At 53.1% G+C, this 26,015-nt stretch overlaps 3 protein-coding genes and 1 pseudogene across 3 annotated transcripts; all 4 read right to left on the bottom strand.

The window, feature by feature from the left end:
* Positions 1 to 1,580: 1,580 nt before the first annotated feature.
* On the bottom strand, positions 1,581 to 2,588 carry LOC112899400 (glycine-rich protein 2-like). The gene has a single exon (XM_025967852.1). The coding sequence runs from the start codon at positions 2,503 to 2,505 to the stop codon at positions 1,864 to 1,866; it is 642 nt and encodes a 213-aa protein (XP_025823637.1). The 5' UTR covers positions 2,506 to 2,588; the 3' UTR covers positions 1,581 to 1,863.
* Positions 2,589 to 4,563: 1,975 nt separating this feature from the next.
* LOC112899399 (organic cation/carnitine transporter 4) lies at positions 4,564 to 9,688 on the bottom strand. The gene is made up of 3 exons (XM_025967851.1): positions 8,007 to 9,688; positions 5,630 to 6,467; positions 4,564 to 5,518 (listed from the first exon to the last, which is right to left on the bottom strand). Exons 1-3 carry the CDS (start codon positions 8,401 to 8,403, stop codon positions 5,197 to 5,199), a joined length of 1,557 nt encoding a protein of 518 aa, XP_025823636.1. The 5' UTR covers positions 8,404 to 9,688; the 3' UTR covers positions 4,564 to 5,196.
* A 748-nt stretch (positions 9,689 to 10,436) lies between these two features.
* On the bottom strand, positions 10,437 to 15,583 carry LOC112900872 (annotated as a pseudogene).
* A 3,407-nt stretch (positions 15,584 to 18,990) lies between these two features.
* LOC112900871 lies at positions 18,991 to 24,022 on the bottom strand. Its single transcript, XM_025969657.1, has 11 exons — positions 23,867 to 24,022; positions 23,351 to 23,517; positions 22,836 to 23,199; positions 22,503 to 22,722; positions 22,270 to 22,414; positions 20,927 to 21,095; positions 20,619 to 20,785; positions 20,329 to 20,544; positions 20,087 to 20,246; positions 19,759 to 19,975; positions 18,991 to 19,674 (listed from the first exon to the last, which is right to left on the bottom strand). The coding sequence occupies exons 1-11, from the start codon at positions 23,988 to 23,990 to the stop codon at positions 19,527 to 19,529; spliced, it is 2,097 nt and encodes a 698-aa protein (XP_025825442.1). The 5' UTR covers positions 23,991 to 24,022; the 3' UTR covers positions 18,991 to 19,526.
* Positions 24,023 to 26,015: the final 1,993 nt, after the last annotated feature.

Below are 26,015 nucleotides of genomic sequence, written 5' to 3'. Positions count from 1 at the left end.
CAAGTTAGAAACCCATGTATTTCTGAAGAGAGGTGTAGCACTTAGCTGTCCTCTGATTTCCTGCGACACTGAGAGGACACCATGCTTACAAAAGGCGAGGTGACACCATTTCATCTTCATCAGTAATCCCAGGGAGGCCCTGCTGTCGCAGTGAACTTGCCTTATTAGTTTGTGGAATTATTTCCAGATTTCTTTTCTGTGGATTCTTTTAAACGATGCTTGTTGAGCCAGCATAGATGATCTGCTTTTCCCGCTTTTGAATGATATTTCCTTTTCCCATTGATATGCGGATTCTAGTGTTTAATTTTTTTCCCCCCTGAATATAAGGTATTCTTGGTATATTAGGAGGCCACACATCGGCTCATTGGGTAATCCCCCGTAAAATCCCATTAATCACGCAAATCTCATTAATCTTGGGTAATCTGCCATTTTAATCCATGAATGGCGCCAATCAGAACTTGTTCTACAAAATCGTAGAATCTTTTGATATTTACTGACTTCGAGAGTATTGCAAGGATGCTTCTTCCACAGCAGTGATGGCATGTGTGAGTTTCTCTTCACCAAATGTCTCCATTAGAATTACTGATCGGTAAAAAAAAAAAGATTGCCACGCATGAACGATAGTCAACAACGTTAAATTAACAAAATTCTCCTGAGAGTTGTGGAGCACTAGAGATTACAAACACATTTTCAAGTTGTTAAACTCTAGTGTGTTCAACTTTCTGAGAATAACAAACAGAAAGGAAAAACTATGGATCTGTTCCTGGCTTTACATGGGATTTGCAATGGCACCAACTCAATCAACTTTCTCTACAATTCTCCTGTGTCTCACTTTTTTCCCCTCCTTTCTTTCTGTTTCTTCATGTGCTGGATGGAGTTTGCTGGTGTTAAAGTGGTCCTATTGTACTTGCTGGTATTAACAGGGAGGAGCCACCGAGCCACAGCTTCCCAGCGGAGGGTGGGGGGCCTCTCCCCCAGCCGGCCAGCCCGCGGCCGCCGGTCTGGTCTCTGCGTGGAGGGAGGGAAAGCAGGCGGTCAATGCGGAGGACAGGGGAAACCCAGGCGTCCACGCCTCCTCTGTCCCATTCGCAACAGAAATGGAAGCCCGCCTCGCTTTTTCGCAACTGCCCCACGATGCGGACAAAACCGAGCCTGCCCCTGCCGCAGCGCAGGCCATCTCTGTTGGCATGGCAGCCGCCTGCACCGCCGGCCTCACCCCTGCTTGCCTTTCACAGCAGCCTTTCCCATCCCCGCTCTCTGCCAACCCCCCCCCCCCCCCCCCCCCCCCCACCCACACCCACCAATCCTCAACACTTTTTCATCTTGCAATGGAACTGAAATTTCAGGACTGCTCTACTGAAAATTTCACAGGAATTCTCACCTCATTATTTGGACGATTTTACAAGCAACAGTAACGTAGAAAACTTGATCGCAGCATGATTTACCACATCACACAGCTAATGCATCAACTAAGCTTTGATGCGTAGGAAGGAATGAACGAACGATCCAACATTCCAACCAACCGAGAAACAACACGAAGAACAAGGAATCAACAGAGGCATTCACGCATATAATCTGAGTTCGATAAATTACTCCATTTCATTCCATTCATAGATAGGATGGATACATCGGGCAGTGCCATTCATGATCATGGCTACCGAATTCAAACAGAAACATTACTACCACTCCAAAAGACAGATCCATATCACCACTTCTCCATAGGGCTTCTTCCTTAGAACGACACGAACGACGACGAGAACGAAACACTACAACTACTAAAAGATAGATAGATGTTGGCTATGGCTTCATGCAAGAGCCAGGAGGTGGGACTCGGATCGGATCCGACGACGAGGCGCGACGCTCCTAGCGCCTCTTGGGGCACTCACGGGAAATGTGGCCCTCCTCGCCGCAGTTGTAGCACCCGCGGCCGCCGCCGTAGCCTCCGCCGCCGTTCTGGGAGCAGTCCCTGGCCATGTGGCCCTCCTCGCCGCATTTGTAGCAGCCGCGGCCGCCTCCGCCGCCACCGTAACCGCCGCCGCCGTTCTGGGAGCAGTCGCGAGCCATGTGGCCCTCCTCGCCGCACTTGTAGCAGCCGCGGCCGCCTCCGCCGCCACCGTACCCGCCTCCTCCCCCGTAGCCGCGGTCGCCGCCGCTACCGTAGCCGCCGCCCCCGCCGTAGCCGCCACCTCCGTAGCCGCCGCCGCCTCCTCCCCCGTAGCCGCGGTCGCCGCCGCCGCGCCCGCCGTAGCCCCCGTCGGGGCGTTCCCCGCCGGCCAGCGCCCCTCCGCCGGGCGCGGAGACGTCGAGAGCCTTGGCGCGGCCGTCGTTGTCGGCGCCCACGGTGAACTCGACGGTGTCGCCGTCCTTGATGTTGGGGTAGCCGTCGGCCTTGATGGAGGACTGGTGGACGAAGAGGTCCTGGCCGCCGTCGTCGGGGGTGATGAAGCCGAACCCCTTGGTCCCGCTGAACCACTTCACCGTCCCGGTGACCCGATCCGCCGCCATCTCAACTACTCCGCCCGCAGGAACCGAGGCCCTCGCTCGCAGACCCTACAAAACCCTAGATAGACTGGTGCGGAGGAGGAGGTGCGGAAACGATGCGAGGAGGAGGGCGGCCGGGCTTGCCCTTTTAGAGGCGAATCCGAGGGGGCCGGGCCGGCGGGCTGGGTGCGCAATGTAACCGGGAGGGTGGTGTGTAAAGCTCGCTGACATGTGGGACGTGGATCAGGTGGGTCTCCGTGTCAGTCAGATAGTAGGTGGGTCTTGCCTTTCCATCGTACCGTGTTTCTCCCGCTCCTATCGGTGGGCCGGGTGCGGAATGGAAGCGGAAGGGTTCGTAAAGCTCTCTGACATGTGGGCTGCTATCCTGTTGGGACCCATGTGTCAGTAGTAAAAAAGGATGGTTTCGCCTTCGTATCCTCTACCATGCATTCGACCCCCACCTACTCCCACATCTCCCGCAATCAATGAGCGCTTCCGTTTCTATGCCAGCTGAGGCGTCGCCGAGCTGTAAAATATCTTGCGTCCGCGGCGTCCGCGTGGAATCGCAGGATTGGAAGGGGAGGCTAGTTTTTGTTGTGAAATAATAGTTTTTGTTGTAGAGAAAAGAAAAAAAGACTACGCAAAAAAAAGAAAGAGAATAGCTGTTATGCGAATCAAACTTGATGCCGCTGCAGAAGTTCCCATCTCGTGCATGGCAGGTTGTCAGGTGTTCACGGGGTGTTTGATACTTCTTCCATATTAAATATTTGGACATAAATTAAAAATATTAACTATATATTAATTATAAACTAATTATATAAATGGAGACTAATTCGCGAGACGAATTCATCAAAACTAATTAGTCTACAATTTGACGATATTGTGTTACATTAAATATATGTTAATAATGGATTAATTAAATTTAATAAATTCGTTTCGTAAATTAGTCTCGATTTATGTATTAGTTCTATAATTAATTTATATTTAGACCCCTCTAATTGGTATCCAAACATCAGATTTGACCTAAACTAAAATAAATCCATTGATGCAAACAGCTTCTCAAATAAGTGATTGCACACTATGTGGATGGAAGTCGAAGGTGGAAGATGAAAAACCCTCGGTCAAAGGCCGGCTAACCCTGTCCTGCGGGCGTGCTAGAGGATAGAGCTGTGTCCATCTGAACTGGGGAACGGGCCCGCGCTCGGCACCAGGTTTTCGTGGCCGAGCCCGTGATTCCCCTCTGCTGCAACCTGAAAGCCTGCAAATGGAGCTGAGCTCGCGTGCAGCATGGTACTATGGAGAGTGGCAAAGACACATGCTGCTCGGCTGCTCCTTTGGCAGAGATCACAGAAGAGGAGAAGCTGCCACGGCCCACGGGCAAAGACCCGCCCCCCTGCAGTGGGCGCCCACTACAAGCACTTGACAACTTCGATTTGAATTCCGAGGATAATTTGCTCGGTTTGAAGCCCAAGATTTGTTGGAGATAATGTGAACGACACGGGCGAACTGCCCGTCTATTTGTCTAATGTTTTGGAGCCAGCTACCTCTTGCGCTACATTGTCAATTGACTCCGGGTCTAAAAGGGTGCTTGTTTACCGCGGATCAGACTTTGGATCCGTCGTATTGGATGTTTAAACACTAATTAGAAATATTAAATATAGATTAATTAAAAATAATTACATAAATATAGGCTAATTTTGTAAAATGAATCTATTAAACTTAATTAGTCCATGATTTGATCATATTACGCTACAGTAAATATATGCTAATAATAGATTAATTAGGTTTAATAGATTTATCTTGTGAATTAGTCCTGATTTATGCAATAAGTTTTATAGTTAGTTCATATTTAATTTCATAATTAACATCCAAACATATAGTTTGGATTAAAAATTAGTCCATAGATACAAATAGCCTCTGAGCTCACTCCGGCCCTGATGACAAAGTAGACAAAACACAAATACTACTGTTGACTCGTTGCCATGCACTTCCAGTCACAACAGACTAACAGGAAACGAAACTATATAAGGCCTGTGCTCCTGAGAACAAGGCTGTTGTGCGATGCAGCAGCTGGTTGCGCTGTAATGGGCTGACAAAAGGCCGGCCCTGAGGCCCATTACCAACTCTTTATGCTTGGTTGCGGATTAGGCCGTTACAACCCATCGCATCTCTACCACGATGGTACAATTGACATCACTGACATGTTCCTTCCCGGTAATCCCAATCGTGGTCTGCGCTTCGTCCTCCCTGTCCCTTTGCTTGGACCTTGAACACTCCACTCCAGTATCTCAGAGCTATTCCTCGATCCATCATGGAGTCCTCTGTCCACTCCAAACAAATCATGGTCTGAATTAGACCTTGCATTGCTTTTATTTTATCTCCACGTGCTGGCAACCTGCGAGGAACTGAGGATTACTGCGCACTTGCCACTCGTTTGAGTCCAGCTCCGGCTTCCTTGCCGAAAGCAACATGTGCATATGCTACCTCGGTGCTGATCTCTCCAAGCATATGAACACAACTAAAGATCATTCAGATGATCAGAAAACTGGGTCGTGGAGATGTACATTCTGACCAATGCAGCTTCGCGTAACTCACCTCCGACCGCACGACGTGGACGACAACTTCCATTCTTTCAGAAACACGAAATTACAAGAAGATCGAAAGACCATTTCTAGCTTCCAAACGACTGCCGTTGATCCGATCCCCTCCACTCACTCACTCCAGAAGGGTCGTCTTCTCCCCTTCCTCCAGGCCGGCCATGGTGTCGTACAGGGGCTTGTTCATCGTCTCCGGCAGGTAGAAGACCAGCAGCCCGCCGACGATGCCCGACGCGCCGAACACCGCGAACGGCACCCTCTCGCCGAGAACCACCACCAGCGGCGCCACGATGGCGCCCATCTGCGCCGCCTGCGCCGTGCACCCCAGCGCCGCGTTCCGCACCACCGTCGGGAACAGCTCCGCCGTGTAGATGAACAGCAGGTTGTACGTCGCCGCCATGCCGAAGATGCCCACCACGCCGCACGCCATCCGCACCACCCTGCGCGCGCGCGGTCCAAGTTCATTATTAGTTTGCAACAGCTGCCCGTTAGTGGCGTGGCAAATTGGCAAGGGTTGGCCTTGGCCCGATGATCCTTGAAGGCAAAATTACCTCATGATGCCAGCGCCGGCGATGAGACTCCCGGCGGTGCAGAAGACGCCGCTGAGCAGCATGGTGCCGATGGCGAGCGGCTTCCGCCCGAAACGGTCGAGGAGCAGCGCGGTGAGCAGGTAGGCGGGCATCTCGGCGAGCGAGTTGGCGACGACGCTGACGTAGAGGTTGGTCTTGAGGTTGACCACGTTGAGGCTGAGGCCGTAGTACACCACCGAGGCGAGGAGGTTGATGAGCACCGAGAGCACGAGGCGGACCCGCGTGGTCCCCGACCGGAACACGTCGACGATGGAGCCCGAGGAGGCGTCCGCCGGGCCATCGGCGCCCTTCCCTTCCTCGTCCTCGTCGTCGAGCTTGAGCGCGACGTCGTCGGGGACGGCCCTGCCGTTGGCTGCCGCGATGGCGCGGACGACGCGCATGGCGTCGTCGGCCCGGCGCCGCACAAGGTACCACCGCGGGGACTCGGAGACGAAGGGCACGACGGCGGCGACGAACGCGAGGGACGGGAGCGAGGTGACGACGTAGAGCGTGCGCCAGGAGCGCGGGAAGAGCGCGGCGACGCCCGCGAGGGCCGCGATGCCGCCGGAGAAGAAGTAGAAGGTGGACATCCCCGCGGCGCCGCGGCGGGAGGGCCCGATGGGCTCGGTGGCGAGGACGAAGGCGAGGACGCCGACGCTGCCGGTGCTGAAGCCCGTGAGGAGGCGCAGCGCGGCGTAGGCCCAGTAGTTGGGCGCCAGCGCGGTGAGGAGGCCGAAGGCGGCGTTGAGGACGCAGACCACCTGCAGCGAGCCCTTCCGGCCCAGGAACGAGTCCGAGAGGTGCCCGAACACGCCGGCGCCTGCAGCAGCAGACAGAGTCAGCAGCAGAGAAGATAACATCATGTACGGTTGGGCCTGCTCTAGCTCAAAAAGTAGCCCAAAAATCAACCCAGGCCCGCGGGCCGTAGCTAGTAGTTCACAGGAAGGACCCGATGGCCGACTATTTTTTGTCAGGTTTGAGTAAGGAGATGGTGATGTGCCAGTTGCCGGTTGCAGACGAGAGGCAAAGCGATTTGATTGGTGACCGCCCCCGTCAGAGCCGAGGTGGCACTTGGCACGGCCGGGACGGCCACGTAGCCGAGCCACGGTAGGCAATCTGCTCCACGCGTGTGCGCACGTGTCACGTCTCCCTACGCCGCCTCGCAGACCAATCCGTCGCTGAGCCGATCCTGACGAGAAGCGTGGAGGATTCGTCGCCCCTGCCTTCTGAACGCATGTCCCCATTCCCAAACCGATCTGCGTGTCCCCACCGTGCGGAACTGCAGGTGTGCAGTGGAGAAGAGAGATGGTCAGCGAGCCTAACAAGCTGCTATGCATCTTGCAGGCCTGATTGATCCGAACACGAGTCCACGGCCACAGGCAGTGGATGCCGCGTTGCAGCGGGATGCTTGGATCAGGCGGAAAGATTCCTCGGTACATCTCGCCCCAGGCTGCCAGCAGCCGCGGTGACGAATCGCGCCGCTGGACGGGACATGCGCGTGCGACTGGTCCAGAGTCTAGACTCGCTTTGGACTCTACGGGTTATGATGGGTATGAGCCAGAAAATAAAAGGAAAAATTAGCTGGTGCACTGGATCGCCGATCTCTACTGATTGATGAGATAGAGTTGTCGCCAGTAAATAAATTATGTGAGAGGCGACGGCATCACGGGGGCTACGCGACAACAGAACACGATGCAAGTCAAACAGCGGCTGCACTCCAGTCCTACCTCGCGGCTAATGATGCTGTCGCTCCGCCGGCTACGTACGCTGGCTAGTCGGCACAGGTCCACAGAGGCGCACGCATACGGCGGCGGCGGCGGCGTTCATCTCGTCTGCCAGGCACACCGTGCATCCACCCACCACGCGCGCATCGACAGATCGACCGGCCGGCGGCGGCCGTCACTCGTGTGGACGTGGCCGTCGAAAGGGGAATGCAAAGCACCCTAGACCGAGAGCCGAGCGGCGGCGCGGATTGGTGGGCTCCCCTCCCGCGCGGGGGCGTAATCAGCCAAGCAAGCGGGGGCCGCGGGAAAGCGCACCACGAGATCCCGCTCACGTCTGCTCGCCTACCGGCTAATTCTAGCGTCCCCGACGAATACGATGGGACTTCAAGAGTTAATCCTGCTCGAACGGCGGCGCCAACGCACTCTAATTTCTTTTTTTTTTGAAACAAAAACGCACTCTAATTTCGTCTTCCGGCCAGCTCTCGATCCGAGAATGCCAGGACACAGCCTGCCGGAATCCTTAATCCTACGCCTAATTGCCCAAAATTACTCTCCGACGATCGAATGCGCACAGAATCGGAGGTGCTTACTGGGAAATGTAATGAAGGATTGGAATCGGAGGAAAGTGTGCTGACCGATCATGCAGCCGGCGAAGAAGACGGCCTGGGCGAGCCCGACCTTGTAGCGCTCGCCGCAGACGAGCCCCCACTCGGCGACGGTGGACGACGCGGCGCCGTCGGCCCACTCCCACCCGGCCGCCGCGCCCGCGCACCGGTCGCCGCAGCCGGCGCCGCCCGCGGCGGCGCAGACCATGGCGGGCTCCCGGTCCGCGAAGATGATCACCATGGTGTGCAGCGCCTCCAGCGCCCACGCCGCCGACACGAGCACGAAGTGCCGCAGCTGCCACCGCCCGAACTCCCCCGCGTGCGCCGACAGCGCCTCGTCGATGCCCACGCGCCGGCCCTTCCTCTGCTGCTGCTCCGCCGCCTTCGCGCCGGCGGCGCCGGGGAGGAGGAGGGGCTCCGTGGACATGCCGGTGCTGGCTGGCCGCGCGACGTCGCTGTTGTGGATTGGGCGCCTGCGGCGCGGAGCGTGCGTTCCGGGCGCCGAGCGAGCCGCGGGCCGTTATTTGTAGCTAGCCGAGTCCGCCGGCGGAGGCGGAGCCAAGCATGGGATGAGCGCGCCCAGGCCCCAGGCGCGTCTGGTGACGGCGTGCCGTGTTTGTTTCGGAAGCTATTCACGGCGTCCGTCCTCGCCGGCTTCCTGGTAATCGACAGTTGGGATGGACGCGATCACCAACTCACCCTCTCCTGGTTTAGCTCGCGGGCCGTTCTACTAGCCTGTGTCGTGCCGTTTGCAGTGGCTCTCGACGAGACGGCTTGCTTTGGAACGTGTCGAGATCGAATCCCATCCAGTTCCCAGTTCCCTGTCCTGGAACTGCAGGAGACAGTTCAGCCAGTGCACATCACATTCACATCTCACGATTGGATTGGAGACAGGCAGAGGCAGCGGCGTGGCGTGGCGTCAAACCATGAACAGTGAGCTGCAGCAGGCTGTCTAGGTACTACTGCTGTGCTACAGTGTGGCAGCTCGTGTTCGGTGGCGCGGTCCAAACGTTAGTCTCACTTCATCCACTGATCCAGCAAACAGGTCAATGCGCGCTGATCTTGACACCTGCGTGAGATGATCGATATGGTTGGTTCTCTCTAATCTCCATGGCATCGACACGGGTGATGGCCGGGAGCCACGCCACGCACGCACGCACCCAGGAGTTCTCGGGGGGGCAGCAAACCAGCAGCGACGACGGGGGCACGTACGGTGCTGCGGAGATCATTTTCGCCGCCGCCGTTTACCGGAAAAGCGACGGTTTTATCCGCGGAATCGTGCAGCGGATATGCTGCTCGCTCTGGGGCTCCCTTTCGGACCCGTAGCAGCAAGAAGGGCTTTGCTTTGTTTGTGGTTGGGGCTGAAAGGCCAATCAACCGCGCGTGCGGCGGCGAGCGGAACGAACCCGCCGGGTCGTCCGAAGGTCCCTAGCTCCGCCGTCCGCCGTGACCCGATCACGCTCCAAAGCTCGCTGGGATGACGGACCGGCAGGATCAGAGACCGGGCTGACACGTCGCATGTGCCGCCGCAGCAGATGTCGGATCCCCTCGCCCGGCACGGCGAGCAGCGCCTACAGCGTCCGGACACCAAGCAGCAAGCGACCCAACCGCACGTGGCGCGCGGACCAGGGGTTACTAGAGGGCACGACCGCCGCCGGCGCTGGGTTGTCAGACGCCGCCGCCCGAGCCTGCTCTCGTGCTGTCGGGACGAAGGGGGTGTTCGTTTTCGGGTATCTAAATTTTAGAGGGGTCACATTAAAGAGAATCTTATCATTTAGAAGTATTAAATAAAGTCTAATTACAAAACTAATTGCAGAACCCTAGTGCTAATTTGCGAGACGAATCTAATGAGGTATATTAGTCCATGATTAGCGAACAATTACTGTAGCATCACTGTGGCAAATTATGGATTAATTAGGCTCATTAAATTTGTCTCGCGAATTAGCATCTAGCTGTGCAAAAAGTTTTATAAACAGATTTTATTTAGTACTTCTAAATAGCAAGATTCTCTTTGATGTGATGGGTCTAAAGTTTAGATAGGAGGAAACGAACACCCCCGAAGACGCAACCCAACCGGATCGCGCTGCTGCTGTGGCGCGGTGTGGCGTTAACTCCTCGAGGCCTGCGACCGGTGGGCCGTGGTCGCGGCGGCATGACGGCTCCGCTTAGCGCCATACTACTACTACTCCTAGTACCTTGTAGAGCTTCGTCATTCCCCCCGGGTCGCCGATGGGGGCAGCGGCGGCCGCTGCTCAAGCGGCGATCTGGTGCGCGCCCGTGTGCGTCACGCGCGGAGGTTTTGAAGTGGGCTTTCTGTGCCAAGAGCAAGATGGGCCTCGTTGCTGCTCCTCTTCCCTTATCTTATGCCGAGCTTGTTGGGCCAGACGGAGTAACAAACAACACAAACCATCCAGGCCCCCACTCCCACAACAGCTAGATCCAACCATTTCCTGGCGACCATTTTGTTGGCCCGATATCACGTCGTGTTGCCGCCCCTGGCAGAAAATTTGGTACCACGTCGTTTGGACGTTTGGTATTTGGTGGACTGGACGTTCATCACCTGCGGAAAGCACACGAACAGGAAAAGAAAAGGATGCGAACATCGTCAGTACGGAAGGATCCCCAGGGCCTTGCCGTACTCGACCACGCCCTGGTACACCTCGTCCAGCGTCTTGCACCTGAACTCGAACCCCTGCTTCACCAGCTTCGCCGACGACAGCCTCACTCTCGGCTTCTCCAGGAGCTCGCCGGAGCCTATGTTCACGCTGTACTGCGGGTACTTGTCCGCCAGGAACTGCGCGATCTCGACGACGGTGGTGTCGAAGCTGCTGCAGATGTACCTCCCAGACGCCGCCTCCGCCTCGGCCAGGAACACCTCGGCGCGGCAGAGGTCGTCCAGGTCGACGACGGGCACCCCGCCGAAGGACTTCTCGATGCCCTTCAGCATGGCCAGCGCCGCCTCGTCGCCTAGAGTCAATTGCACATACGAACTCACGATTATTTACCCTGCAGCATAGTAAAAACTTCCAAAGTAACATGAGAAGCCGAGAATTTTCTCTGCAGGCTGCAGCATCGTCGTCTTCTCAGTTCTCACCGGATATCAAGGAGAGGCTGGCGGGGACGCTCGTGTACACCTTGGGCACCGGCGACGCGCCCACGGTGAGGACGGGGCACGCGATGGCCAGGCTCATGCCGTGCTCCTGCGCGAACCGGAGCGCCGCCTTCTCCGAGAGCACCTTGGAGAGGACGTACCCCTGCAAATGGTGGTCTGTACTGGCTGAGCACGTCGCATTAGCATGAGCACGAGCTGACAGAAGTGCACGCACGCACGCACCCAGCTTGGTGGCTTCTCGGCGGCGACCCACTCCAGGTCGGACCATGACTCCTCGTCCAGCACGTGGCCGTCGCCCTCCAGCGGCCGGATGCACACCGAGGAGGCCGCCGAGGTCAGGACCACGCGCCGCACCGTCCCCGCCCTCGCGCACGACCTCATCACGTTCAAGGTCCCGCGCACGGACGGCTCGATCTGGTCTCTCTGCCGTACAGTACGCCAGGCAGCAGGCGAGAACACGACGGCGAGAGCCGGGAGCGAGGCTCGGTCAGTGATCGGCGGCAACTAGAAGAGAGAAATAATGCTAGTTCAGCCGCGACAGGTGTTCACCTCGGGATCCTCCGACGTGAGGTTCACCGGAGCGGCGACGAGGAAGGCGTAGTCGCAGCCGGCCACGGCGTCTTCGAAGCTGCCCTCGTCGTCCAAGTCGGCGCGGAGGATCTCCAGGGGGCCGAGCGCCTGCAGCTCCATGAGGTGGGCGTTCTTCTCCCTGTCGTCTGCATATATAGATTATTCGTTACAGCAGTTCATGAGTACTTTCGGAGTTTCAGCGATCAAACCAAATGCATTGGGAGCAAGACGATTATCTGCCCTACTCAAGTTACTACACATTTCACAAACAATACGCGCGCACCAATTTCCTCCGAACCGATCGAACCATCTTATATCAGAACTGAATTCAGCAACTAATAACTCAATTGGGGGGGGGGGGGGGGGGGGAAGCAGAGTTGCAATGCAAACCTACCGGGGTTTCTGACGGTGGTCTTGACGGCGTATCCCCTCTGCAGCAGCATCTTCACGAGCGCTGAGGCGATGTAGCCGTTCCCTCCGGTGACGCACGCCGTCCTCACGCCACCGGTGGCCGCCATACCGGCAGTGAGGATGCTCCGGAGATGAGAGGCTGCGGTTGCTCAGGCAGTCCAGTCACGTGGTTGCCGCGCCAAGCGGGCAAGCTAAGCTGCTAAGGTGCCCGCATCATATAGGCATCGGACAGAGCAAGATCCAGCCATGCCCATCCAGGTAGGCTAACACCGAAATGGCAGTGCTCCTAGATTGTTCCAGAGAACGCTGGACGTGGGCTCTACGGCTGGGAGGTGCCCGATTTTAGTGCTTGGGAAAACGACCGGTGTGGTAGCAAGTGGTTGATCGTCATCCGTACTAGGCAGGCCCGTGCCTTCTGCCCCAGGCGATGAACTGGGGCTGCTCGACGCTGCTGCGGAGAATAGTCAGCCGGAATCTATGGTGAAGTCGCGGAGCAGTAAATGCCAATCTTTGCGATGGCCGATGGGCGCGCTTGGGGAGAAAACTTTTTTTTTTCCTTTTTGGCGACGGAGTGACCAGAGCGCGCAAGGCACAGCACCGCTGAAGGAGGAGTGCGGGCGGTTTGATTTTTGCATGTGCCTCACTGGGCCCGTGTAGGCTAAATCCGCAGCCCAATAATTGATGGAGAGCAAGGCCACGCATGGAGGTCCATCGTGGACCGGGCTACCCTTGGCTGAACGAGAGAGGAACAGAGAGCCAAATCGACAACGATTGTATTGGCTCAGTGTGTGTTTGTACGTGTGCAGGGCACGAACGTGCCGTAACAGACTCCTAGCTGCCAGCCCTGGTCTACCGGATCTCAGCTAAAGGATAGGCCGTTACAACAGACATGCACTGAGGACCTGGTATTCTGCTAACATTGGCATCTGGCCATTGACAATCCAATGAACAAATGGCAAATTCATTTGCAATAACATAGAAGCGCATCTCGAATTCAAAAATCGCTTCGGCCGATGATACCGCAGCAGGGCAGCGGACCTAGAGCGATTGAGATGAGCTATTCCTAGCAGGCAGGAGAGCCGAGAGGAAACTGGCCCCTTGGATCCAGCCATTCAGGCATCAGGCGTCGCCCACGAGAGCGACCGGCAGACCGGCGCGCCGGCTGCTGATCTCTTGCTGCCGCGGTGGCTGCTTGCCTTGCATCCTCTCGGCACTCCCGGCCACGAGCTGCAATCTCCATCGATGCGACGCCCCCATGGGGCCATGGCCGGCAACGACACTGCCGTGTGTGGGCGCGGCGCGAGCTGTGGTGCGCGCGCGTCCGACGTGACGCACCGGGAGGATCATGTTGCCCAGCGCGCCCAATCGAGTGAAGAGAATGCCCTGGCACGCCGTCGCCGCTCACCATCAGGCATGTCAACATTTTCCACGTCGATCGGGCATGTCGCTGCCGCTGCACGGGGATGAGGGGATGAGTTCGAGTGCCGTCCGCCGTTGGTGCTGGGGCGAGCCGATCGACCAAGCGGGTGTTTGGTTTCGTGGATTTTATTTTAAGCTATATCATATTGGATGTTTTAATATTTATTAGAAAAGCTAAATATAAGTTAATTAGCTGTATAAGAATAGATTTATTCACGAGGCAAATCTATTAAGTCTGATTAATTCATAATTAGCACATATTTACTTAGTATCATATGAACTAATCACGGACCAATTAGACTTAATAGATTTATCTCTCGAATAAGTCTAGAGTTTTGAAATTTATTTTACCATTAGTTAATATTTAACTCTCATAATTAGTATCAAATATCCGACGTAACAGAACTAGAAATAAACCCTTTTTCTATCGTATATGTGGATCGCGCGCATTGCTTCTGCATTCTTTTCTTATTTTCTATAGCTGGATGCTTGCTTTCTGTCAGTGTCACGTGCGTGGAAACGTTCTATCAACCTTCCGTCTTTCTCAACTTTGTTCTGAATCACTGTACCTGCTATAGTCTCTCTTCACTAGCATTACCTCTGGCTGACTAACTAGTACTGTATATGCTTAAGCTAGCTAAAGAACCCCGCAAACTGCTGCTGCTATCTACGACAAGGACAAAAGATTATGCTCCTCGTTCTTCATAAAAGGCTTGAATTCGGGTGCAGCTAAAATGCTCAGCACACTGTATAGCCAGCATTTTCTTTTCCAGGAAGCTTAGCACAAATATTTTGTAGCATCATGCCAAGAAATGTGATTGGGGCAAGATTGATCTTTTTTTCCGACAAACAATTTTTTTTGAAATTTTGGATTCAAGTTTTAATCTCACATCTTGAAAGGGAGCACAAGAGCTACATCGATCCAAACTTAATCGCAAACAGAAAAGAAGAAGACATACACTCGAGCCAACCGCAATTATTTTGCGTTCTGACGTGACAAAAAGCACGCACACGGACTTATTTTGCGGGGGTACTGATAGATCGCCGACCCAAGCACACACGGAATCAGTTGGGCAGGATCCCCAGGGCCTTGCCGTACTCCACCATGTCGTTGTAGATGTGCTCCAGCGTCCTGAACTCGAACTCGAACCCCCTCCTTCTCCAGCTTCGTCGACGGCAGCAACGCGACCGGCTTCGCGAGGAGGTCGCCGGAGCTGCAGGGTTTCGTGCGTCATGACACTCGATCGTGAACCGTGATCGCCGGGAGTGCGGTGAAGAAAGAAAGTGCCTTACATGTCCGTGTTCACGTCGTACTGCGGGTACTTGCCGGCCAGGAAGCGGGAGATCTCGAGGATGGTCGTGTCGAGGCCGTTGCAGATGTACCTGCCGGCGGCGGCCTCCGCCTCGGCGGCGAAGATCTCGTCGCGGCAGACGTCGCGTACGTGCACCAGCGGCACCGAGCCGGAGGCCCTCTCGATGCCTCTGAGCACGTTCAGCTCCGCCTCGTCGCCGGACAGCAGGGAGATGATGGCAGGGTCGGTGGTTTAGACCTGCCGGTCGGGCGCCTCGCCGACGGTGACGGACGGGCACAGGGTCACCAGGCTGATGCCGTGCTCCGCCGCGAACCTGGACGCCGCCTTCTCCAGGAGCACCTTCGACACCGAGTACGCCTGTGTTACGATCGACGCGGTCACGGCGCTATCATCAGCAAACTGACCGAAAATTCAGGCTTCAGATCGAACTGATGATGAACATTTGCGCGCGTACCCAGAGGCCGGTCCTTTTGGCCAAGAGGTACTCGACGTCGGAGAAGGACTCCTCGTCCAGCACGTGCCCATCGCCTTCCAGCGACCTGCTGGAGACCGCCGCCGTCGACGAGGTCAGGATCACGCGCTTCACCGTCCCGGCCTTCACGCACGACCGCATGACGTTGAGCGTGCCTTGGACACCGAGCTCGATCAGCTCTTTCTGCCGCAATAATTCAGCAAGCTCGGTGAGAATAATTTATTCCATGCCATCACAAAAGTGTTGTTAATTATGCGCGACGGCGTCTGCGCACCTCGGGATTCTTGGATAGCATGTCAATGGTACCGAAATCCGAAACCCGACCGACGGGTCAAAAGCTTATTTGGATACGGTATGGGATAATTTTTGCACCCATAGGTACGAAGATGGGTAAAAAATTGTACTCAACAGGTATGACGGGTACGGGTACGGGAATGCTGTACCCATACCCGTTTACCCATTTATTTTCAGTTAAATTAAATATTTAGCCAGCCCAAATGAAAAAAAACAGGCCACGGTCCAGCTAGCCATGGTCTCTAAACAACTGTACGTAGTCTTCTTGCTTGTTTATTACTTATCAGCCTATTCTACTTTCTACACTTATTGATTTCTATTTATCTTGTAAGGAAGAGACTACAGAACAAGGAGATGATGAAGCTTTGGATAAGACAAACCTGCATGCATCGGTACGTCTTTTAAAGAGGAATATTTAAAAATAGAAAAGAAGGTTAGAAAGTCAACCCTCCTACTATCCACATGTTGTTCTTTTTTCACTTCACTTATGCTGAAATGGTTGATTGTTAACCGATGGGTATGTGATACCTACAGGTACCCATTAGCCACGTGGGTACGGGTACGGGTTCGGGATCATATCCATAGCTAGGTATAGGTAAGGGTATGAGTATACTTTTAGTTTGATGGGTATGGGTTTGGGATGGCAAAACACGTGGGTTTTGTACCCATTGACATCGTTATTCTTGGACGTGTAGTTCACCGGGGCGGCGAGGAGGAAGGCGTAGTCGCAGCCGGCGACGGCCTCGTCGTAGCTGCCTTCCTCGCCCAGGTCGGCGCGGAACACCTCCAGGGTGCCGAGCTTCTTCAGGTCCTCGAGGTGGGAGTTGGCCTCCTTGTCCTCTGGGACACAATTCAGAATCAGCGCGCGCCCTTTCGAATCAGAGGAGTGAACTCGAAGCGCCATCAGGGAAACACTGAACCAAACAGAGCGGGATCAAGTAGGAGGAACCTAAGCGGGATGCCTGACCGTCGTCTTCACGACGTAGCCCTTCTCCAGCAGCATCTTGATGAGAAGCGAGGCGATGTACCCGTTCCCCCCGTCACGCACGCCGTCTTCTTCCTCTCCTCACCTGCCGCGGCCGCCATTATCTTTTGGCAAGGATAACACGGGGACTACTTGGCTCTCTCGACTCGACAGGATTCGAGCACTCAGGCACTGTGTCTGTGTGTGCCCCTGCCTCCTGAGGTGGATGGTTGCTAGTTGCTACATTGGCTGAAGAACGTGCCTTAAATGCACAGCGAAACTCGTGCCCCGGGCCCCGGCCCTTACGCGCGTACGAGCTGCCGCGCTCGGTATCGCGTTCTCACCATCGCGGCTAGTCAAAAGGCAACGCGACCCACACAGCACACGATGGATCGATCCCAGCCACAGGGTGCTCGAGATCTTTATCGCCTCCTCGCAACACAAGCTCTCGTTTTGGTCTAAAAAAAACACAAGCTCTCGCTGGCATGCCGGCAGGAAGACGACACGGCGAGTGGTTTCTTTGTTATCTTGCTCAGCTGGTATCCCGCCATTTGCTTGTAATCCACATCCATAATAACTGGTGAACTTGATGTTTTAATATGGGAGATGCTATTCCTTGGACGCCACTTTCTTGAGGTTTTCTATATGAAACACTATTTATGATAAAAAAAAAGTGTTTGCTTTGCCATGTTTCGGTAAAAAAAATTCTAAGTAGAGAAATAAAAGTTTCAAAACAAAATCAGGGCTGGCATATGGTTTTGGTAAAAGCTTACCAGACTTGCAATATGTTCTGATTTATGAAAAAAAAAGTTCCGGCAGTCAAATAAATATAGCACGTAGGAAAATGAAATGTTACATATTATCATACTTTTTTCAATAATCCAAACTATTGGATTTCAATCCAATGGTTACAGAAGTGTCAGCATCAAAGGTAAATATATATGGTTTCTTTTAAGTTTTTAGCGGACCACGCTTAACCATTGAAGCCATTTTTGTTCAAAGATGATTTTGGCCTTGGGAAGAAAATGAACATTTTTATAGTAGGTGGTTCAAAACCGGGGGGTGGGGTGGGGGGGGGGGTTGTTGAAAGTAGAGTAAGCTCTAATATTGTCCTCAAGTTCAGTTTTTTTTCCATAGTAAGATAATAACCAATATGTTGTTACAACACATGCTAAGCTCAACCTCTAATGGTTGTAAAATAGATTTTACCCTCAGATTTATACTCGTGTTGAATTTATTTTCCACCATAAGCAGTACATTTTTACAACAAACATATACCGACAAGCAAGAGATTCACTTGGAGCCCTTTTGGCAGGGTTTCTTGAGCGGCTCCATCTCAAGAAGCCCTGCCAAACAGTGGAATGGGAACACTCCAGCTGGTGAAGCCCCATAAAATACGATGACTGGAGCAGTTTGGGATGCCGGAGTCACAAAATATGGCTTCGTCCGGCTCCGGCCGCTTCTCCTAGGCGGCGGCGGGAGGTCATGGCGACGGCAGGAGCCCCAGCGACGGCGGAGGTCATGGCGGCGGTGGGAGCCCGAGCGGCGGTGGGCGCAAGCGTTGCGGGAGGCCATGCGGTGGTGGGCGGGGCGGGTTGCAGGAGGCCGCGCGGTGGTGGGCGAAGTTGTCAGACCCGAGCACACGGGACTGTTTACGTGACACACTTCTCCTAGAATACGGGATGGGACATAGCCCACGCCCTACATCTGTTGTAACTACTCGTAATGCAGTAGGATTACTCGTATAGTAGTGAAACTAGTCGGACACAAAAGGAAACTACCCGAGAAGTACTCGGGTAGAACTTCTGAGGTTGTACTCGACTAGGATTTCTATGTAAATTTGTCACCCCAGACTATATAAGGGCAGACAGGAACCCCCTCGGGGACAATCATCATCAAAGCAGTACAAACCACACAGGACGTAGGGTATTACGCTCTCGGTGGCCCGAACCTGTCTAAACCTTGTGCTACTTTGCACGTTCGAGTTTCTGATCTCGGTGACACCCTACCTACAAACTCACCACCTCGGGGGTATCCCTCAGTGGGCGTGACGGTAAAACACCAACAGGGGCCGGCTGCGCGAGGCAGGGTAGCAGCGGGCAGCGGGAGCACGAGGCAGGGGTGGCCGACGGTGGAAGAAGAGGATAAAGAGGAAAAAGAGCGCTAGGCAGGCCGGCAGTGGAAGAAGAGGATAAGGAGTATAGAGAAGATGGGAAGAAAAGAAAATAGAGAGAGGATAAAAGAAAAATAAGAAGGAAAAGAAATAAGAAGAAAAGATAAAAACAGAAAAAATTTAAGAGCATTAGGGACATTTTCTTCTTCAATCCATTCATGAAAAATAAGGTGAAGTCATTATCGGTGTTTTACCATCACGTCCACCGATGGAAACCCCCGAGGTGGTAAGTTTGTAGGTAGAGCGTCGCCAAGATCAGGAACTCGAAGATGCAAGAAACACAAAGTTTAGATAAGTTCGGGCCATTGAGAGCGTAATACGCTACATTCTGTGTGGTTTGTATTGTCTTAGATGATGATTAGGTGATATCCTGGTTGATTCCCCTTTTGGAGGGAGTTTGTGTCCAGCCTTATATTGTTCGGGGGGACAGAGTTACATGGAAATTCTAGTCGGATACGAGCCTAGGAGTACTACTCGAGTGGTTCAAGAGTAGTTTTACTATTGTATGATTGTATGAGTAGTTCTACTAGGCTACGAGTAGTTACAATCACTGTACAGCGCGGGTCATGTTCTATGCCTTATCCTGTAAGATGTAGTCCATATGTGCGGTCCCGTAGGCCCAGGTCTGACAGTCGTTTTGTCAAATATTTTTCAAAACGGCTTCAGCTCCACCAGAGAAGCCGCTCCACCAGAGGAGCCGGAGCTGGAGACTTTTCCTGCCAAACAGGTCCTTATATTGTGCAAGTGCAATACATGATGCATAGTTTTTTTTTAATTTCTGGTTTCCGTTGAAGAAAACAAAGGACCATAATCGGACCATACTCAGCTGGATAAAATTCCCAGGGCCTTGCCGTACTCGACGACGTCGTCGTACATATCATCTAGGGTCCTGTACTTGAACTGGAACCCTTCCTTGACCAGCTTCCCTGACGACAGGCGCACTCTTGGCTTCTCAAGCAGCTCCCCGGAGCTACAAAGTGCACGGACACTCATCGATCAGTTCAAAAACAAGTACTCTCACAGTTCAGAGCTCATGCAGGAGCCGAATCCTTACAGATTTGTTTCGACGTTGTACTGAGGATACTTGTGCGCCAGGAAACGGGCGAGCTCGACGACGGTCGTGTTCAGTCCGCAGCAGATGTACCTCCCTGAGGACGCCTCCTTCTCGGCGACGAATATCTCGGCGCGGCAGAGGTCGTCGACGTCGACCATGGGCACCCCACCGAACAACGCCTCGGCGCCTTTGAGCACGCCGAGGGACGCTTCGTCACCTAAATTTTTTTCGTGGCCACCATGGTGAGGATCCGAACTACTAGGAAAGTTTCTTTTCTTGTGATTGAAACCAGGAAATTAAAGTTTCGGGTCTGCAGCTCCCATCCCACCGGAGAGCAGGGAGAGGCTAGCGGGGACGCTGATGTGGACCTTCGGCGCCGGCGCCGCGCCGACGGTGACGGCGGGGCAGACGGTGACGAGGCTGATGCCGTGCTCCTCCGCGAACCTGCACGCCGCCTTCTCCAGGAGCACCTTTGAGACACAGTATCCCTGCAGGGCAAATACACGGCCGGTCATGCACCCTGCAGTATGTGTCCGCGCACCGTACCCTAGGTGTGTGCAGGGATTGTACCCATGTTACTGGCTTGTTGGCTACGAGGTAGTTGACGTCGGGCCAGGTCTCCTCGTCCATCACACGTCCGCCGCCGTCTCCTCGCGGCGACCCTCTGCCGCTGGGCACCACGGCGGCCGCCGACGAGGTCAGGATCACGCGCTTCACCGTCCCCGCCTTCGCGCACGACCTCAGCACGTTCAGGGTCCCTCGGACGGCAGGCCCGATCTGTTCTTCCTGCATGCCGAGCGTCACCAAAAACGCTTGCGGAAGATCCTAGGTGGCGCTCGCACACTATACATAGTACGTACCTCGGGATTCTCCGACGCGAGGTTCACCGGAGCGGCGACGAGGAAGGCGTAGTGGCAGCCGGCGACCGCCTCGTCGAAGCTGCCCTCCTCGTCCAAGTCGGCGCGGAGGACCTCCAAGTGCCCGAGCGCCTGCAAGCGCTTCAAGTGGGAGTTCTTCTCCATGTCACCTACAAACAAATCGATCGTTCACACAGAGTTCATAAACGAATTAACCAAAGAACAATCCAAAGGCATCGATCTCCAGCAGGGACGAGCGAGCTCATGCAGCCACTCGATCATTGAAAATCAAAAGAAGAAACCGATCGAACCAGGGTCCCTGACGGTCGTCTTGACAGCGTAGCCCTTCTCCAGCAGCATCTTCACGAGCGCTGAGGCGATGTACCCGTTGCCTCCCGTGACGCACGCCGTCTTCACGGCACCTGGAACCGCCATGGCTGTCTGGTAGAGAGAACGAGCACAGTTACACTTACACTGTGGTCAGGTGGTTCCTGTGTTGGTTGCCACAAGAGGAATTCTCCACTACTCCAGCATTGTTATACGCGCACGCAGAGCAAGCAGGTAGGCGACCTCATCGTACGGTTTGAGAACTCCAGAGAAAAAGTCGCATGCAAGCCAGAGATTTTTGTTCGCACGAACTGGCAACGTGTGGTCGATCAGGACTCAAGACGAGTTTGTGATTCAATGGAATGATTTTGCTGCAACTAATATCTGATGTGTTGAGTGGATACGATTGAATTTCCCTCAAGACAAAGAGGGCAACGTCTTTGATTTGTCGGGAAAAAAAAGAGACAAGTCAACAAGAATGGCGAGACAAGAATTGGTCGTCACCTAAAAGTAACATTTTTGTCATGGACCACTCCTGCGACAAGGATCCATTTAAATGCTAGTTGTCATACAGTAATCGTAGCTCATAAGTAACACAATGTATATTTTTTATTAACACCCGCAAGTTGCAATTTGCTTTAGTTTGGTGCCGGTGTATTGTGTTGTGGTGGATGTTCTCTCCAGCATTTAGAGCATCTCTAACAGATTACTCGCGCCTCCTGCCAACTCTCTCTCCATTACCAATAGTGTAATTCGCTTTAATTTTGCATTTCTAATCTATATCTGAATAATTCACCTATAAAAGTTATCTAAAGTAACCCCTAATCGTTATCTAAATTATCTATCTACAACACTACCAAAAATAATCTAGTTTCACATCTAAATAACCTATCCCATCTTTTATAAAAAAAATCTAAGGTGACTCATAAATCTATATCTAAATTACCTACCATTGTCATTATAAAAAATATCCCAAGTACTTGATATTGTAAGCTTATAAATTACCCACTTATGCAACCGTTAACAAATATAGAAGAAAACAAACTCAAGGTATTTATGCATGATGTGTGTCACTCACTGTTCACACCACGTATACATGTACGTAGAAGCAATCGTCATTGGCTGCATATATCCACCAGATGGATATAGAGGCCGGTTTATCCTTATCCATAAAAGAAGAAGCAATTGTCATATCTGTTTCCATGCAAAAACACACAGCTCAAGCATTTTTTTTATTTGTCAAACACAGAAGGAAGCGATGATGAAAAAAAATGTAGCAAATGGTTTGGAGCTCTGATCACCCCAAAGCAGAGGAGCGCCGTCATTAGTTGGGGAGAATTCCCAAAGCCTTGCCGTATTCGATCATGTCGTCGTACATCCCATCCAGCGTCTCGTACTTGTACTCGAACCCTTCCCTCATCAGCTTCGCCGACGACAGGCGCATTCTTGGCTTCTCAAGCAGGTCGCCGGAGCTGCAAATAAAGTGGAAGACCAGGATCACACATCACTACTCACTCGTCAGTGCAGCGCAAGTCTCAGAGTTCAGAAGCTGATTCTTACAGCAGGTTTGTTTTCACGGGGTACTGCGGGTACTTGTGTGCCAGGAAGCGTGCGAGCTCGCGGATGGTGGTGTCGAGGCTGGAGCAGAGGTACCTCCCCGCGGCCGCCGGCTCCTCGGCGACGAACAGCTCGGCGCGGCAGACGTCGTCGAGGTGAACCAGCGGCATCGTGCTGCAAGACTTCTCGATGGCTGCCAGCACGGCGAACTCTGCCTCGTCGCCTGAAACGATCACGCGAAAGTAAGCCGTCGATCGTGTGACATGAGATTGAAGAACTCTGACAAGTTCTTCTCGTGTTCCGGTCAGCGCGCTCAGCTCGCGCTCGCGGCCACACCGGACAGAAGGGAGAGGCAGTTGGGGACGCTGGTGCGGGTTCTCCGCGCCGGCGCGGCGCCGACGGTGACGACGGGGCAGAGGGTGACGAGGCTGATGCTGTGCTCCTGCGCGAACCTACTCGCCGCCTTCTCCACGAGCACCTTGGACACGCAGTACCCCCAGGTCGGCGGCTTCTCGGCTCTGAGGTGCTCGACGTCGGACCAGGACTCCTCGTCCAGGACATGCCCGTCGCCTTGCAGATCCGGCCGCCTGGTGACCGAGGACGCCGACGAGGTCAGGACCACGCGCTTCACGGTGCCCGCCTTGGCGCACGACCGCATCACGTTCAGGGTTCCCCGGACTGCTGGCTCGATCAGTTCTTCCTGCCATGCCACTCATGACTCACCGAGTTCATCTGGCTGGCCAATGTCAAGGCGTTGCTCGGCAGTGGATAAGCCAGCAACTGGTGAAGCAACAACAAGAAGAAAAGAAATCTAGAGCAGAAAGGGTAACTGTCCGGTGATGTCCGCGCACCTCAGCATTCTCCGTCTCGAGGTTCACCGGGGCGGCGACGAGGAAGGCGTAGTCGCAGCCGGCGACGGCATCGTCGAAGCTGCCTTCTTCGTCCAAGTCGGCGCGGAGGACCGTCAGGGGGCCGAGCGCCTGCAACTCCCTGAGGTGGGAGTTCTTCGCCGTGTCATCTGGGGTTTCAGGATCAGAACGGCCAAGCGAGATTGGTGATTCGGGGTCATAAATTCATAACAACTTGCAAGAGTAGAAATATGCACGCGACCATTCAGAATCGATTTTTGGTAAGCTCAGCATTCAGAATCGTGAACCTTTTCCCCTAAGTTACTCTCTCTGAACTGACTGAGAGTAAACGCAGAGCATCAGCGATGCTAACATTTTTTTTTATGATCCGCGCTACCAAACTTGTAACTAGAATTTTCTTTTTACTCCAAGGATGATGGAAATAAAGCTCTAACGAGAACACATACTGCCTATTTTTGCAAAAATCTGAGATGAAAAAGAAGGATCAGTGGGTCGAACCGGGGTTCCTGACCGTCGTCTTCACGGCATACCCTTTCTCCAACAGCATCTTGATGAGCGCGGAGGCGATGTACCCGCTGCCTCCGGTGACGCACGCCACCTTCTTCTTGTTGACCGTCGACATCGCCGGCCACTTCCTCCCCTAGCCTGTCTCCTCACTCCCCACTAGCACGGGGGGGGGGGGGGGGGGGGGGGGGGGGGGGGGGCTGAGGCAGAGGCAGCCGCTGAGGGTTCGCTCGCCAGTCTGCTACTCTTCTGTAGGAAGAGATGGCATAGTTCAGATGCGGCATGCTTTATCAGTTGCTGTCAGGGCAGCCGTCCACGCGGACACCGATCGTTGGGGCCTTGCGTCCACGGTTAGGTTGATCTCCCTATCAATCACCTCTACATCATGAACAGAAAACTTTGCACACATCGCCATGGATCAAAGATCATACCACTCTTGTCACCGTGCGATCTAAAAAAAAAAGAAAGGAATTCTCTCAAAGAAAAAGGAAAGAAAGGAAGAAGCACACATTAATGTGGTTGAACAATGATGATGAAGCTTCTTTCGGAGGTGTGATCTGCCTCCACGCGTCGTTGCCCTGCTTGCCTGTGATCTACAGGTGTCTCTACGCGTGTGTTCCCTTTCCTGCGTGAGTGTAACCGGGGATGTACGAGTATGTACACGTGTTAGGAATACCCAGTCCTCCATACTCCAATGCTCTGTCCTTTGTAGGCACCATGGAAGTGGCAAAGCGACTCTGCCTTCAGCTTCATCTGTGCTTTAGGGCTTGGGCCAGCATTTCATAATTGTGAATTACAAAAGAGAAAAGACACTAAAACGCGACGGGCAAAGCAGCTAACACCCGCTAGCACAGCGTGGCTGGCGACGGCAGGCTCCTATTTCCGACCATGATCCACTGTCGTGCCCCCTCCGCTGCTCGGTGCGATCTCACCGAGGGGTTTACATCAGGAATTTCAACCTTTTAATAGTGGCTGCAATTAATCATATGCATAATTTATTTTACCACATTGATTTGTTTGTTATACACATGTATACTACCCACTCTGTTCAAGATTCGGTTTTCAGAAAGTCTGGGACAGAATGGAAAATTGGACACAGTCTATCATCAAGAAGCCGGCTCAGGGAATGGAAGTGATGGATTGGTGGGAGAAGAAATTAGCGCATCTGTCAAAGAAGGCTCGGCGACTCAAGGCGGCTTTGATGATCCATGGCGCATGGAATATCTGGAAGGCAAGAAACAAGCGGGTTTTTGAGAAAAAAACAATGACATCATTGGAGGTGATGCAGGAGATCAAAGCCGAGATGCAATGCAGGAATATGGCCTGCGGAAGACCGGAGTTATCTTCTTTTAATGATTAGTTTCGTTTTTCTAGAGATTAAGAACTCTTTTATTTATATAATATCGCCATTGTAAGCACTTTGAACCTTGCTCTTTTCTCCCTGCTTAAATGGCAAAACGGAGCTCCCGCAAATTGTTAAAAAAAGATGGATTTGACTTTTCTAGCTACATATTTTTAAAATTTCTATTTAAATATGTCGTATCTCTAGCTGTATAATAAAATCTGTGTATCTAAAAAGGTAAAATGGTATATAATTTGGAATAGAAGGAGCGGTAACTTGCGATGAGTAAAAGACATACCACAAAGCCCAGCAAAAAAGCACACACTTGTTATCCCATCATTCTTCGGATATTTGCACTGTGCCTGTTGGTTATAAAGATTATATTATTGTTAATCAATAAATAAGTTTGTTGCTTCCTCTCTAAAAATATAACATAGAGCTTCCTTTTTTTGCCGGGAACCATAGACTTCTTCTGCAAGCACCTGGTTTTGGAACTGTGCTCACCCAGGGCAGAGGAGCATCGTCATTAGGCTGTCTCCAACAGTACCCTCTAAACCGTTCTCTACCCTATGTATAGAGAAGATTCCGTTCTCTATTGCTCCAGCAGCGTTCTTTAAATGGTCCTCTCAAATAGACAACGCTACAGGTTTCCTCTATATATAGAGATTTTCTCTCCTCTTCTCTATTTTTTCTTTACATTTTAAACACTGAATTAAATAAAAATAAAATATGTCCATAGCATTTGAGGTATGATAAATATGTACGTACAAAAATTTGGAACAAAATACGTTTCTAATATAG

This window comes from Panicum hallii, chromosome 7 (genome assembly GCF_002211085.1).
Source record: "Panicum hallii strain FIL2 chromosome 7, PHallii_v3.1, whole genome shotgun sequence".
In the NCBI taxonomy this organism is placed as follows: domain Eukaryota; kingdom Viridiplantae; phylum Streptophyta; class Magnoliopsida; order Poales; family Poaceae; genus Panicum; species Panicum hallii.
This window is presented reverse-complemented; position numbering and strand designations above follow the sequence as displayed.